We start from the raw sequence: 15,627 nt of genomic DNA, 5'->3' as shown, positions 1-15,627 counted from the left end.
TTGCTTTTTTGTTTTATTTGTTTCCAGTCTCTGCAGATGGAAGTGGTGACCTGCAATGTGCTAGTAACTGCTGTTCCAGGTTTTCAGGGGTCGGTATCAACTTTGGTGTTTTCAAAACCGTTCAGTCACCTAGATGGTTCATTCATGCTCTATCTTCTATCATCATTATACTTGCAGACCAAGATAGCCAAGTTCAAAAGGTGATTATAGATCTCTATTTATAATGTTACACATTAACTTTTAACCTGTTATTAAGTGCCCCAAGCATGAATAAGTAGATCACTGTATTCTTTTCTTGTATTCCCAAAAAAGGGGTGGAATTGTGACTGAATCCCAGACTTCCTATGGCACGGCAAGCGCTGTTTGCACTGTGACAGGTCTGTGACTCAGCTGAACATTGTCACTTTTTGGAGAAAATCAGGAATATTTTTATCTTTCTGCTTAATATTTCACCTGCATTAAATTCACCCTTACATTCAATGATTTTTTCTACTCTAGCTTTTGGATGTTTTTGAGATGGGTGTGTCCATATGCTGGTATGTCATTATCATGAATTACCGATCTTGTTCGTCACTGACCAGCAGTATTCACACTTAAAAAAATTAAAATACTGCATTCTCAAGGAAGTAGTTTTATACTGGAAAGACAAATAATAAATTAGACATGCTTATTTTACAGAGAATGAGTCTTATGTAGTGAAAACTCCTCTCTCCCTATCTCTCTTTAATATCCGAAGGCAGAAACTGTCTGAGACCATAAATTCTGCTCATGCATCTCCACATATTCCTGATATACCAGAAATCTCTAGTAGTTGTATAGTTTTCTTTGTGTTTATTAGTAGTTATAATAAAAAGCATTTTCATAGCTTCCTTTTAACATCTAGAATAGTTAAAAATTTCACTCAGACATTGAAATGAGAATCTAATCTGTCTAGCATTGAAAAGCTTTCAAATCTACGCTGTATTCATGGGAAGACTGTAGAGTGGCACAGACAGCAGTTCAAAAAGAAAAGGAAATCAGAAGAAAGGCTCATTAAACTTCCAAATAATTCGCTGATTTGTTATTTCAAACCTTAACTGCAAAGGAAGAAATGATGATTTTCCTTGTGCTGTGACAGTGGATGCAGAACTGTGTCCTTCATTCAGCAGAAGTCTGTTCTGGTCACAGCTGTGTATACAGAGCTGGAAGTGAAAATGAGATGTGCACATAAAGGCTTTCAGTCTATTTCCCTTTGCAGCTCTCATCTGTTTGTTCTCTAGCAAATGCCAGAAGACATCCTCTTAAAAGGAAAGAGCAAAAGTAAATAGCGAGAAGATTTGCTTCTCCTGAAAAACATGTCATGTAAAGTGACTTTCCAAACATATCCCATATTAGCGAAGATAATTAGAAACCTTGAACTTCAGTGTTTTGTTTGTTGCCCACCAACATGGATCCTCCAGGGCCCTGTTCTTTCTGGCAGTTTCTGATTCCAGGAGCTTGTAAGTAAAGCCTTGGTTTGGCACTTGGAACCAGGTTCTCAAGTCCAGAGAGTCACTTCTGTATTTCTGTAACAAATGAGGAGCTGTTTCTTGTAACGTCTACCTGCTGAACATCTTGGAATTTTTTTTGGAGGTGGAATATTTTCAGCTTTCCTTTGGGACCATTAACTATATGTTAATAATTGTATTTAATCCTGAAGCTTTTAAAAGCTAGCACTACTAGTTTCAGAGCCCTCGGTACTACATGTGGGTGTGGACCTGGAACAGCAAAGCCTGAAACAGATCCAGACAGGAGATAACTCATGTGAAAGACAACTGGAGGGATGGATGTTACCTTTAAATGTGGCATGGAAGTGAGAGGAATCTGAATCAATACGTGTATATAGCATCTTTATTATGTATTCTTTTACCATTCACTTCACATAGAGCGCTACTAAAATGCAGCTACATCTGATGTAGTGTGTTTAGATACAGTTCTTTTGCCAGAAACACCAGGAAGCAAATTTTTTCCCAACAAGGCACCATGAAGAAACATTTATAATTGCATGGAGCAAACAGGACCTCAACTTTTAAGCTCTGCTTTGAAAGATCCGGCATATTTCCTTTGAGTCAAGAACATATGCTGAAATACATTACGTTTAAGTACTCCTTAATGCTATATTGCTGTATGATTTGCACCATCTGATTTTCAGACTTGTTCCATAAGTCTCACCATCAAATGGGAAAAGAAGGGCAAATGTTGCAGCAAATAAAAGGAACATGTGTTTTGTAAGTCTTTAATGGCTGGAGATGCTTAAAGAGCAGCTTTCATCTTGACTCCCACTCTGAGGGTTTATCATACTTGCATTTCCATGATGTTTTTTTTGCTGAACAGTCAGGATATTGTTGCACAAGAGACAAAAAAAAAAATGTAAGAGCAAAACCACAAAGAGTACAGTTGTGTTAGAACAATGTAAGTGAGGATGCAGCTGCTAGTAAAGGTTAATATAGTGTTAGTATGGATGGCCTCTCTTACTGTTGTCATCAAATGGGTCAGTCAGCAGTAACTGGGGTACTAGGACTCCTGCAATTCTTTTTCTTTTTTTCTTCCCAAATAAGGATAGCCCTACATCTCTTAAAAGTTCTGGTTTTGTTTCATCTTTGATTCTCTTCTCAGTAGCCTGCAGTGCAGCAGCAGTCATCCGGGAGTTTGCGCATAGCATCGATCATGCTTCCTTTAGAAGAAATCACTTGTATATCATAACTGGTCAAAAGCATTTGCTCACTATGCTAAGCTATCACCACTAATCTGTTGAGCAATACTCCTTTTTATTGCTCCCTCTATAAAGATCTTCACACTGCCAGCTGAAGAGCCTCACCTTGTTATGAGGCTGAAAGAAGATTAAACAACTGAACTTTAGCTATTTTCAGTGTCTCCAAGCAAGAATTACAGTATGGATTTATCTCTACATTTGTCCTCCAGTAGATGGCCTTTGTTTTCTCTAGAAAATCCTGTGCAGCAACAAGAGTGTCCTTTTTCTTTTGCCAACAAGAGGCACTCTTTTGTCTAATTTCTTACACTTCCCTGATTACCATAATATATGCATACCATCAGTGTTAGGATATAATGCTGGAGAATTTAGGGCATTTGCTTGAACCTTCCTCCAGCAAAATAATCTTAATTTGTGGTTCATGGTAGATGGTCCATGGAAATGTATTACACCATAAAATAGATGGCGTTTAAGTTAAATTTTGACAAAAATGCGTGCTGTCCATGTGAAACTTCCTGGATTAATGGACATATGAAGAGTTTAGAATTTGTTGGGCTGAAATTTAAAGAATGACAAACAATTTCTATTATTTTTTAGTGAATGTTTGTGATAAGTTCTTATTTTAAAATGTAGGGGAAATACAGATAAAATTGACTTATTCCCTTCTCTCTTCTGTGTGTGTGGTGGGGGCATACTGCTCACTAGAGTATTTAAGAGTTAAAATCAAGATTGAGGTTACAGACCCTTGGCTGAAAGCATACCCATAAAAGGGGTGGTTGGATGCCTTGTTTCAGGTTGCTCCTAGCGCATTCATTTTGCTCTGCATTCAGGCCAGTTCTGTAGTGGTAGTCATTTATAATCATTAATCTAGCTCATTGTTAGTGTAATGGGCTGCAAACACTCTCTGTGGAGCTTACATGCTCCACTGCCTTTCCTTCTAAATAACCAACTGGTGACTTCTTCTGTCTTGTCATTAACCGGCTAACCTTTCTCCAACCAGTTCTCTTATTGACTTGTTTAGTTTCAGGTTCATTTTCTTCTTAGGTTTTCACACTCAGAAAAGAGATCTAGTGTCAGAGTTTTCAAGAGCATTATACGTGACAGAAAAACACTGTCAAACCATGGCTTCATGTACTCCAGTGTTTGTTTCTATGAATAGAGGCTTTAACTGTTGACTCAGAAGCTCCTAAAAAAGAGTTCTTTCACACTGTTTCCCTCAGTATTATAATTAGTAAAAGAAAATTGGAGAAAACTAGCTAACAGTCTGGGTGCTTAGGATTGTACGGCATAGTTTGTGGAAAACCCTATATATAAATGTACTGTGCGGTGCAACCAAAGAATGGCCAGGACTGTGAATGGCTTCTGGTTCTTGGTAGGTTCATGTTTAAGTCAAGTTGTTGACCCAGGTGGACACAAGTTTACAGAGAAAGATGTGCCAGACCATTCAGTGCTTTGTGGATCACAGCTAGCTTCATCCACAATGAGTTGGCTGCTTTGCATAATGGCATCCTAAATTATGCTGAAATGTTTTGTCAGCCTTCCATAGGGTGCTTGTAGCAACTGTATTGTTCCCTGAAAGCCTCTTCTGAAACAGTAGATAAAAGTCCAAAACATTCCAGCTTCACTCATTGTTCTGGGGAAATTGTTGACTGTTGCACTTCATGCTTTGTATGTGCCATGTGGAAGTCTGAAACGCTTGGGAAATTCAGTGTATTTGAAATACTTGATTCTGCTGGAACTGGTTCACCAAAACCTTTTGTTGGTGTTTCCTGGAAAGGTCAGGCTAGAAAGAAACTGTAAGTCAAGGAGTTCTTTGACCTGAAATTGCTACAGCACTCTGCAGCATTTCCAGAGTTCATCGTACGTCCTTTCTTTCCTCTTTCTAGGACAATGTCATAGCTTTTCTTCTGCTCCCAGACCCACTGTGCATGACACAGATGAGCTGTCTGCCAGCCAACTACTCCTTAGGGCTCCCAAAACAGAAAGAAAATAGCAGGCAGTGACAGAAGACTCTGTGCCTCTCCTTGGCCATGGTCCTATTACTGTCACAAGACCTAGTGTGCATCTGAGGGGGGGTTGTACGTAAGGTCCTGTGTTGCATGAGATGCAGCTGCATACCACCTGCCCTTTGCTCTACCCTTCTCGTGATGTGTAGCTATGAATTCTTTAGTTGTTTTGAAGATCTTAAGCTTAATGACAACTTGTTTTCTTGAATCGGGCCTGAGCCACATCTTGCCTAAAGATTACTGATGCTGTTTGAGAGCTCGGGGAAATGTTGCTGGTCCCCTCCAGTGAAGTGTTGCCGGCATTCCTGTAGCTCACTATGAAGATTGCTGTGGGTCCCGTTTCAAGTGGTTGAGCAGTCTGCCCCCCAGATGGCCAGAACTCCTACGGGAATGTTTGCTCCTTATTGTTTACACAACCACTTAGCTCTGGCATTGGATTGATTATTTGCTCAATGAGAGACTGAAAGCTCCTCAAAGTGAGGAGAATCAACTGGTGAACAAGATTGAAGCAGCCTCTCTCTCTTAAGTCACCTATCCTTTGGAAGATCTGCTAGCTGCATCTTCAGGGACATGAGGGTGAAATGAAAAAAATGGTTTTGTAGATGGCACACAAAGAATGTCAAATGTCACAGCATTTCAGTTTTAAATTAATCTCACTCTGTAATTATACCTTATTTCTGATTTTCCAGTTTATCTGTATTAAGAGCCATCTTGTTTTGTTTTGTATTTGCTGGATTAAAGTGCCTACTATTACCTGGTGTTGTTTCCCTTGTAGGTACCTACAGGCTGAGGATTACCAGGGGTAATTTCTGCTTGGTCACAGCTTTACAGTTACCCAAGAATATACAGCATATTTATTATCACACTCAACTTCAGATGTTAGGGTATGCTTAACATTTCTTACTTGGCTTTTTAATGCCTCTAAATATGATGGAAAGCCATAAATTTTTATACTGTAGTCCACCAAACCAGCTTCAGGCCTATGTCCTTTGAAGGAGGCTAAATGTCCTTTTGGATCATACTCAAAGAGCTGAGCATATCTTTAGGATTATCCATGCTTCTGAATTTACACAGAATTAACTTTGCAAACATGAAAGAAGGGTGCATGGAGAAAATTGGAAGTCTATGTAGCAAATAAAGTTTTATCTACTATTTGTTTGCTGTAGTCAGCAATAGATTGAGAAATTTAAACCATCCCTTTTTGTTTGTTGTCTTCTATCTTCTACTTCTGAAAATACTGTCAGAAGTAGTGGTTACATCTTCTTTCTTATTATTTGCTGTTCTTGCACTTCAAGCACTCTGAATTCTTTAAAATTCAGCTTCATTCAAAGTTCCAGCCTATAGCTAAAACACAAAATGGAAGAGTTAACATTGCCTTTAATGTTTCATTGGGTTTTTAGAGTTAGGGTTCCCAAAGTCGGTGGAAAGTTCATACTTGAGTTATGTTTCAGACTGTCTGTGGGTTCAGGGATGCCACACTGATGATGGCTAAACTCTTCCACTGTTGGAATGTTTTCTTTACAACCATGAGAGCTGAGAACATTTTTTGTTTCTAATGAAAGTTTAAATTCTTCAGTTTCTGGATGTGCCATGCTAGCCACATAAGTATGCCACATGATAGCTTTGGACTGTACCTTTGGCACAGCTCATCCTGCCCTGACTAACAGTCGCTCTAAGTAATTCTGCCACATGAAATGTTTCATGCTGCAGGATAATTACAGGGAATTTGAAAGGGACTAGAGGATGATTGAAAGTTTGAATAAACAGCAAGATTCTGGATTTTGGGGATAGAACTGGAGCAGTTCTATAGAGATTCTGTCTTGTTTTTGTTAATCTGGCAAGTGGCTTATTGATAAAAGGGCTCAAGATCAAGGGACAGAAAAATAGTTGCACTATCCAGAGGATTTTATTTAAAAAAATACTCTTTAACTCACTCAAAATGTGGTGCTACTGGAGCTTTGCCCATAGTGAGCCAGCTGTGAATTTACTGTTCATATGAACTGTTCAGGTTCCCTTCAGGACTAATGCTTTCATTCTTTATTTCAGCTGCAGCTGAATCTTTTCCTTCTTACCTGAGTGCCTTCAAACTAGCTTTCTGCTCAAGCACAGTGCTAATCCTCTCAAACTGTTCTCTCTTTCAGCACTCCCCCAACAAATCTTTTTAGGTCAGTCTGCTTTAGCTCTCCACTATATTTGTCCCAAGTCTGACACAGGTTGTTCCAGGCAAATCTCACTAAATCTCTGTCACTCTTTTCTTCTTTTTCACATCCAATGCTGGGTCTTTCTACCTCTTGCTGTCACGAGTCACCTAAATATACTACTGCTCGCAGCTGTGCTCCAAAACACCTTGTGAAAGCAGGCTGCCTGCAGCAGCTCTCTCACATCTGGTTCTGGCAGGATTTTCCAAATGCTCTCAGGTCCGTAGAGGCAATCCAGCGTGCAACCAGTGCTTCAAGTACCCTTTGGGAAGAATCCACCCACAGAGCCAAACTAGCAACTCTGAATTCAGTTATCCTGCCTGCCTCTGCTGTTGTGTCAGGCACAGTCTTCCACGGTCCTGAGTCTTCCTGAGGATGCCCTGGGATCCTTTCTGGAAGGACCCAAGTGGTATCCATGGAAAGAGCAGATGGGATTTGTGAGTAACCTGCACTCAGTTGCCTGCTGGGGTATAGTGAGGATGCCAGAATTTGAGTCTCAAGAGTGTGTCTGATAGCAGAGTGTTAACAAACTGTCTTAGCAGTGTAATGCAAATTCAGCCAGCTGACCCAAACCTACTTTTGATTAGAAGGATCATTAATCCTATGACAATAGGATTGCATATCCCGGGCTTATGAATTAAAACACCTTAAGCAGGGAATTACCTGAGCCTGTCTAGGTTTATCTCTGCTGAAAAGGGGAGGTCCTGCTCTCCCTCTACCTTCTCTCTTCCCTGCACCTCTCCACAGCTTACTTTGCACAAGCTTTCATCACTTGTTTTTGAGAGTCAGTTCAATTCACTGGCCCAGGGGAAAAGTTGAATTTTCTCCTACAGGGTCTGCTGAGCTGCAGAGCTGGTACCAGGGGTCGTTCAGAACCATGTGGCCAGCTGCAAGAAGGAGAAAGGGAAAAAGGGTAGAGGGGACTCTTTCAGTAGGAGGAAGGTTTTAGACTGTCTTAGCTGCTTCTTGACCTGCACCATTAGGAAGGCAGAGGTAATGCATCCAGTTATTAAAACTAGTCCTTTAAAGCTTCATGTCCAAAATTCCATATAAAGCACAGGATCTTGTGTTGACCCATGAAACAGATCTGACCATTGCACTCTATAAAATATTTGCTAGAAACCTTCCTTAGAGGGAAGCTGTTTTTGAGCTAACCTGGCAGAAATCTTTGGCTTCAGTACATTTTCCTGTCACTTAGAAGTATCTCTTAGGTCTCTGTGAGTTTTCTTTTGATTTTCTCTGCTCTTAGGACTATTTTCTAACTTGTTGAAAAATAAAGAAATTAAGTTTTTAAAATAAGACAAATGCACATTCTGGATATGGTTTCTGTTTATTTATTATTTTTTTTTATCTCTTCTTGTCATTAAAAAATAGTCAAAGAAACAGTACTTGAATGTTTTTATTTTCTTTAAAATTCTTATTAATTCTCCGAGTTACGGGAACAGATCTTTTCCATGATAGTTCATAAGATCTCTCAATGTAAAATTTTATAAATGATTAACAAAGAAGGATTTTTTTTTTTATTAAGTTTAAAGTTTTATGAGGAAGAAAGGAAAGAATGTTTGCATTCATTTTCCTAGAGTTCTCGGCTTTCTGTTTGTTATTGGTGCTAGATGTATGGAGAGGTAAGGAAATGAGGTTATCGGTATCCTGAGAGTGAGACGTGCAGAGTGCAGCCTATTACTCAAATGAGAGTTGTGAAGTTGCAGTATTATCAGTAGATGTCTTTATTTATTTATTTATTTGTAAGATTGCAGCTCCTATAGGCAGCACAAGAACACCTTGACTTTTATTTTTAGAGGCTTTGTTTTCATTCTTTGCAAGGTTATGAGACTGCACAGATATGGAGAGAATCCGAAGAATGTGATATTTGTACCAGAAATCCTACAAATCTAAAGCCTGAGAACGACTCTCCCAGCATTTAAAATTACATTTGATTATTTATTAGGCTGTTCTGTTATATATCTAGGAGACTGATTTACAGCTCTCCGACTTTATGGCTCTTGAATGACGTCGTGACTGTGGCAGAAAAGCAGTCTGTGGAAATGTTGTGTCCTACCATAATCCAGAGGGGAAGGCTACATTGCTCAGGGCTCCCGCCTGTTCGGGTAGTTGTATATGAAATATGATGGGAATAAGGAACTTCAATTTATATTCATCAAGGAAATCCTCCAGTTTCTGGGGAGTTACTAATATGGCTTTTTGGGTCAGATTTCATACACCAACTGCGATAAATATTCTTTTACTGCTTTTGGCATATTTATAGCTGTCATAGTGTTGTGACAGCACTGTAGATAGCTACCCTTTGTGCCGAAAGCAGCCTAGATATAGCAGCAATGACTGCGCTTCAAGCTAAGTCCTAAATATTTATTGGCTTCCTGGGTTGATTTTACAGCCTTCACTGAGCTCCAGGCTTCTGTGGCTGGGCTGCTGTCAGTAGGAAAGAACTGGTTTAAGGATGGCTCAGGTGTGTGTGTGCTGCACGCCGTTGAGGACACTGATAGCAGCATAAACGCGTCATTTAGCATTCCTCAGGTCTGCATCAGTTTGCGTTAGGTGCTGCCTGTCAGCCACACACACACAGCAAAGGAAGGGGGTAAAAAGAGCCTATGTTTTAAAAGCCAGGGAAATATGAAGTAGCTGCCTCCATATTTCTCAACTGTGGGGCCATTTTTATCCAGAAAGCTGTGTTTGTGTTCCAAGACCACATGGACAAAAAACCTTTTCCCATGTGTCTCTGAAATGTAAGGATGAGTCTGCCCCAGGCACTGAAGGCCAATAAACTAATCATGGGCAGTAAGAGGTGGTAGGGAACAGCCTGCGTTTTCCTAGAAGCACAGGAGCAGCAGGTTGGGCAGGAGTTTGAAGACCAGCACAGCAAAAATTGAGATTAAACAGTTGAGCTTCCTCTGCAACTTCAGCCATACCCATTTACTTTTTCCTCTACTTTTTCTGTTAAGCCTCCTAGCTCCTCCTTAGCGGACTGCTGTTTTAAAATCACTCTGGAGTTTCTTGATTAGCTGTTTTACAGGAGAAGAGCAAAGCATTATTTTCAGCTGTAAATGAACACGATTAACATGCAGATTGCAATCAGTCTCTCTCCATCCTTAAGCACACGGTATGACCGCGTTTGTTCCACCACAAGAGCATGGTAGAGTGCATATAGCTCGCTGCCCTATGCTATGGGGTCAGATTTAAACTCTGTGATTTGCTTCATTTGTTACTGGAACTTGAGATGCAGTAATTTGTGGTAGCAACCAAAGTAGCAGTTGTGGATTCCAGTTTTCACTCATTCTGACCGGTACCTTCCTCCTTTTCTTTCTTTCTTCATCATGCAGCATTGAACACTATTTACTCAGCTGTGGCCTGGAGACAGGAAGGAGCAATGTGGTCATGCACCAAAACTGCCCTTGTTTATTCCAAGCAGCTCTTGGCAGACAATATGGTGCATGGGCAAATGTAATTTTCTGCATGGGCTTCACTGACCTTGCCGTAGGGAATAGGAAAACAGTCATCACAGCAAACTGTAGACACCTCCTAAGGTCTGCGGTGATCCCCCTTCCTGTGTAATAGGTACCCATCCGTAGTCTGAGAAATTGATATGATTTATTGGTCGGATGCCTGGGGTGTCTATGGGCTGAGCTGTGTTCTGGGCTGAAAGAGCCTGCCTGCGTGCTGCGATGACTCAGCTGAGGGTGCCCTCGCTCCAGGCACAAGCAGCGAGAAGGAAGGAGTAAAGAATGAGCTGCTTTCTTTACAGCAGGAACTTCTCTGCACCGCTTCAGCTCTGCGTGCAGTTCCCATCTTAACAGGCCTCTTGCTCAGAGACTGAAACTGCAATTAGTGAATTCATGTGTGCTGAGAATACACACCACCTGCCGATGTGCTGGCTGGAGAGGTCTCTGCCGCCCTTTCCCAAGGTCCTTTTGAGCAGACTTGTGCTTTAGCTGGATGTTGCTTTGTGGTTTTGTGATGGAGGAGTGAGGATGATGCTGTGACTCAGTACAAAGAGAAAGGAGAAAAAGACCTCATAAATGATTATTAAGTTTTAAAAATACATTAATTCCAGCAAGTGAGAGATCTCTATGCCTCAAAACTAATGCTTGCTTAGGGCCCAGTTACTCTTAAGATGCTGGAAGTCTCAGAGACTGTAAGGATGCATAAACAGGAATTTGAACTTAAGCAACCCAGAAATGTAAACTGAGCATTGGGTAAAGCTTCCAAATGGTGTGACTCCTTGAGGACCAATGTGTAAACTTTTTAGAAAAAGATTAAGATTTTAATGCTCAGCATTATTCAAAGCTAGATTTAGAAAGCCTTCACGAGTAGCTGTTAGAGGCCCATGCCATTCTCTTCGATTATAGCAAAGTGTCTGTTTCTAAAGAGCCTTTTTATGCCCAGCTTCTCTGGTTTCCCTAACCAGCTCCATGTGCTGAGCTAGCTGAGGATGACTTCATGAAGCTTGCATGTACTTTAACTGCTCAGATTGCTTCTTTAAGAACTTAGGACCAAAATCTCTACTGCTATAAATGAATGTTGGATTAACAAAATAACTGAGAAGAGTCTTTTTTTCTCCATGTTGTTTCACAAAATAGAAATAGTTGGCTGAAAAATTGCAAGTAGCAACTTCCGAGCTCAGATATATGCTGACATATATGCAAACATCTGCAATGAAGGGCAGCCTCTGAACTGTGCTTTAGTAAGAAATGACAATAGAAAAATGTTACAGTGCCCTCCATATTCTCTGAGACATCTGCCATTTCAGCGCAGTCACAGAAATTGAATTCATCTCAGTGCTCCTATCTGGGAAGAAGAGAGATTCTGATGTACTTACCCGTATAGCAGAATAGGATGCACAGATCCCTGCAGTGCTGTTGCAGTTCAGCACAGGCTGGGACCTCCTTCTGTTACAGCAGATTTCTGGCTGCAGAGTTGGCTTTTCCAGGCAGTGCAATTTTTTTTTTTTCGACTCATTATTCAAAATAATCTCTTCATAGCATGACCCTAAATCTGAGGTGCTTCATGAGATAGAATGTCCTCCTGAGAGCAGTGCAAAGTATGGAATTCTAGACAGCATCCATAATGGATGTTGAAGAGCCTGATGACAGTGTTTTTCAGCTCTAGAGTTTCCTGAACAGAAGAGAGAAGTATTAGATCTTTCCTTTTTTTCCTCCACTTCCCTTGCTAGTAATGTAGGCATAGGAAAAGTCTGTAGCCTGATGTTGATGACAGTCATCCTGCAATGTTTCAATAGTCAGCATTGAAAACATTACTTTGGCTGTGCTGGATGTCACAGTGAAATGTCCTTTGCTATTGAATATCTGCCTCTTGAAACAGGCAGAAGTGTAGCATTCTCTCTCCTAGTTTTGTGGAACTATCATGCTTTGAGATATGAAGAAGTTGTGGCTATCACCTGGAATGAGGTTGATTATTTGGATGGGAGTTTTGGGGCTAAGGAAGGCTAAGATGTGTCCGTGGTAACAGACCTGACGTTCTGTACCTCAGCCCTCGTGCCTGTGCCCTTTGGATTCCCTCCCTGACTACTGCTTGGCTCTACTTCCACCCCTGGCTCTTTCTTCCATACTTGACATTCTTCTGTATATGGAAGTACTGCAAAATTGCTGCTGTTCAGCTAGTCGTCTCCGTAAGCCCAGTCCACAGGCTTTTGGACTGTGAACATACAATCATGTAGGGCTTTTTGACATCAGTATGTTTCCATTCCCCTGGGATCCTATAAAGTTCCCTAAGATTCACCTCTATGACTCCTGCTGAACCACAGAGAGCTTTCTTGACCAGTCTTTCACAAAGCAGCTCCCTAAAACATGAATCATTTGATTGCTTTTCTTGTGTTTTTTGGATCTTTGTTCTGTGCTTCCTATAATAGAGTGACCAGATTCGTACACGTTATTCCAGAAGAGACCGTCCAGCTGCCTTACCAAATGCCAAAGTAATAACGTCTGTGGTTTATACACTGTAGCCTTCCATATACAACCCCAAAACCTTGTTTGCCTTTGTTACTGCTGCCAGATGTTCTGTGGACGGTTTTCAGGCTCATTGTGGTGAATGTCGCCTTGCCAGTGAATTTCAGCAAATTTAAGCAACTTTGAAATGATTCGTTTTTCCACATGGTTATATTCAAGTCAAACCAAACCGTGTTGTCACTTGAAACTGCCCGGTTTTGGTTACCTCTTTTTCACACTGAATCACCGCTACCTGTTACCGGTTTCTCTGAGGGAAGCTCTTCAAGAGCATTTCCCCTTTATCAGGCCCCTTTCCAATTGCCTGGGTCACTGGCAACTCCTATCTGCAGAGCCCAGCTCTGAGGGCCTGGGGGATAAGGCTAGCAGTTTTGGTGTCAGAAGTATTGAGTCTGCTTGAATTGAGAAGAGAAGAGAGCTTGATTTTTTTCCTAGAAATGAAACAAGGGGAGGGAACAACCTGTAAGAGAATTCTGATGTTCTCACCTCTCTTTTTCCTGCAGATTTGCTGACAGCACAGGAATACCACTGCCTGCTGCAGCTGCTCTGCCCTGACTTCCCAATGGAACTCACCCAGAAAGCAGCAAGGTGGGTCCTCATCGACTCTTTTAAGGCAAGATCTGCCCTACACACATGGACTTAGGAACTAGATCTGTGGGTAAAGATATGAACAGGGACCTCCAGCTTTTAAGATTCTGGGGAAAAGCCATGTCATGATTTGAGATTAAGAACAGAGTGTTTTTTTTTCTAGCAATGATAAAGAATGTGTATTTATGGTATACAAAGACTGAAATATCAGCGCAGAATGCTGCTGTCATCTCTAAATTCAGCAGATGAGTTGCATATCAAAAATGTTAGTCAAAGTGGTTTTAACTGATACCATTTTAAACTCTATTTAAAATAGTTTACCATTTTAAAAATGTGTTCCTTCCTCTCCACCCTCCCCAGTTTCCTATGTTTGATCACATGTAAAAAAGGTACTAAACTCTGAAGGATTATTTTAAAGTACTGTAGCTAAGAACATGGTACCTAATTTGTTTGAAATTTTATTTTAATCTAGACAAGGCCTAAAGCAGATAGATGGCTCAGGGCACTGATAAGGTGATATGGGATTTTTTTGCTGTTAGTGCTTGCTGGTTCCAGTCCAGCCCAGGCAGTTGATTATTAACTATCTGATAGTGAAAATGTAATAAGGTATATGCATCTGTTGGGGTAGGGGGTCAGTTCAGATCTCAGTAGGAGCACACACACGTATACATAATCACAGCAAGATTACTAAGTACTTTCATTCCTAGCCATCTCAGTAGAGGGGGCATGGAAATTAAAGGCTTTTCATGGACCTAGATATAGCATTGGAAACAGAATCCCGGCGTGTGATCAGGATGATAGCTGCTGCCTGTGTTGCTCATGGCCTGCATAACGAAGAGGTCTTCATTTTCTGTCTTTGATGCTGAAGAAAGATAACAGAATGAGAGTCCCTTGAAAACTGTATTAAGAAAGGAGAATGAAAAAGTGTTATCCATCTGCTAGCACTTCCACTTGGCTGGTTCTCTGAATTCTTCCCAGGCTTCTCTGTTCTGCTCTCCGAACTGAACCGCAGTTAAAGCTGTGTTGCTTCAATTAATACTAAAAGAGGAGCGCTACCATTCCCTCTAGCTCATCAGCGGGCCTTCTGGGCTCTGCAGAGTACAGTTGCTTGGCCTCCAATGCTGGGCTAAGAAAGAATGCTGACCCTGTAGCAGGAATCTAGCCGCTGCTTCCTTTCATGGAGGTACTGCAGCACCAGTCCGATGTGCGGGTGTGCATTTCAGAGAGCTCCAGCTGAGCGGAGCAGGAATTTTTGATGGTGCATGAAAGGAGTCTTCAGCGTATCTACACATGTTATGATGTTTGTGTCAAGGAATTTAATCCACAAGGCTGTTGTAAACTAGAGGCCCCATTCAGGGGCCTGCTGCGCTGTTGTGCGTGTGCCTTAGAGACAGACAAGCCAGCTTTGGGAGCAGGTGTTAGAGAGAAATGAGATCTCTGTCTGAGGCACCCCGGCTCAGGTGGGGATGACCTCACTCTCGCTGTTGGCTGGCCAGAGATTTACTTAAACATTGCTGTTCTTCTCTTACAAGATAATCTGGTTGAGCAATTTCAATAAAAATCATCATGTTTCTCAAACATCTTTCTCATTGCTTCTAGCTGCTGCTCTCTCTCACTCGTTTTCCTTTATCTTGCCCCATGCTGCTGCTTATTCTGGTTCCCACTTCCTAATGTCCTCCTCGGTTCCTCCAGTCGGGAAGGTGAGCCCTGCAGGCTGCCTTCCAGCACTGCTTGCTTACGTCCTCGCGGAGCAGGAACGGCACATGCGGACCTCCTGACATCGTTCCTCCTTCTATCCACACACCCCCAGCAACTTTGGTGCTGATTTGCCTTGGGACAGGAATTAAGTGCAGTGGTGGCAGCAGTAGCCCCAGCGTCTGCTGGTACAGCCAGGAGCCGTGTAATTGTTGGAGCAGTCACAGTTGTGGTCCCAGCGCTCCTGGCTGAGATGAGCTCAGAGTACAGGGTGCTCCGCTTGCCCACGAGCTGTTGCTACGCGCTGATAACAAACACTGGACGCGAACAGGACCTGGAAATGTCAGAGCAGAACAGAGGCTACAACAATATAGGTTTTATTAGCATTACACCACAGACCTCCATCTGTCTGTTCCTGGTGCCACACAAATGCA

General features: G+C 41.5%; 1 protein-coding gene across 7 annotated transcripts in view; it reads left to right on the top strand.

The window, feature by feature from the left end:
* CSTPP1 (centriolar satellite-associated tubulin polyglutamylase complex regulator 1) overlaps positions 1–15,627 on the top strand; it is a 78,623-nt gene that overhangs the window by 50,737 nt on the left and 12,259 nt on the right. For all 7 annotated transcript variants that reach the window (XR_011809664.1, XM_027459374.3, XM_021268463.4 and 4 more), the window contains one exon: positions 13,414–13,498. Coding sequence is in view for 6 of the 7 variants with exons in the window: in XM_027459374.3 (XP_027315175.1) it covers positions 13,414–13,498 (85 nt within the window). In the remaining variant the exon portion in view is untranslated. The remainder of the gene's footprint in view (positions 1–13,413; positions 13,499–15,627) is intronic.

Source organism: Anas platyrhynchos, chromosome 5, assembly GCF_047663525.1.
Source record: "Anas platyrhynchos isolate ZD024472 breed Pekin duck chromosome 5, IASCAAS_PekinDuck_T2T, whole genome shotgun sequence".
NCBI classification, from domain to species: Eukaryota; Metazoa; Chordata; class Aves; order Anseriformes; family Anatidae; genus Anas; species Anas platyrhynchos.
The sequence above is the reverse complement of the archived record's forward strand: the minus strand, read 5'-3'. Positions and strand labels throughout refer to the sequence as shown.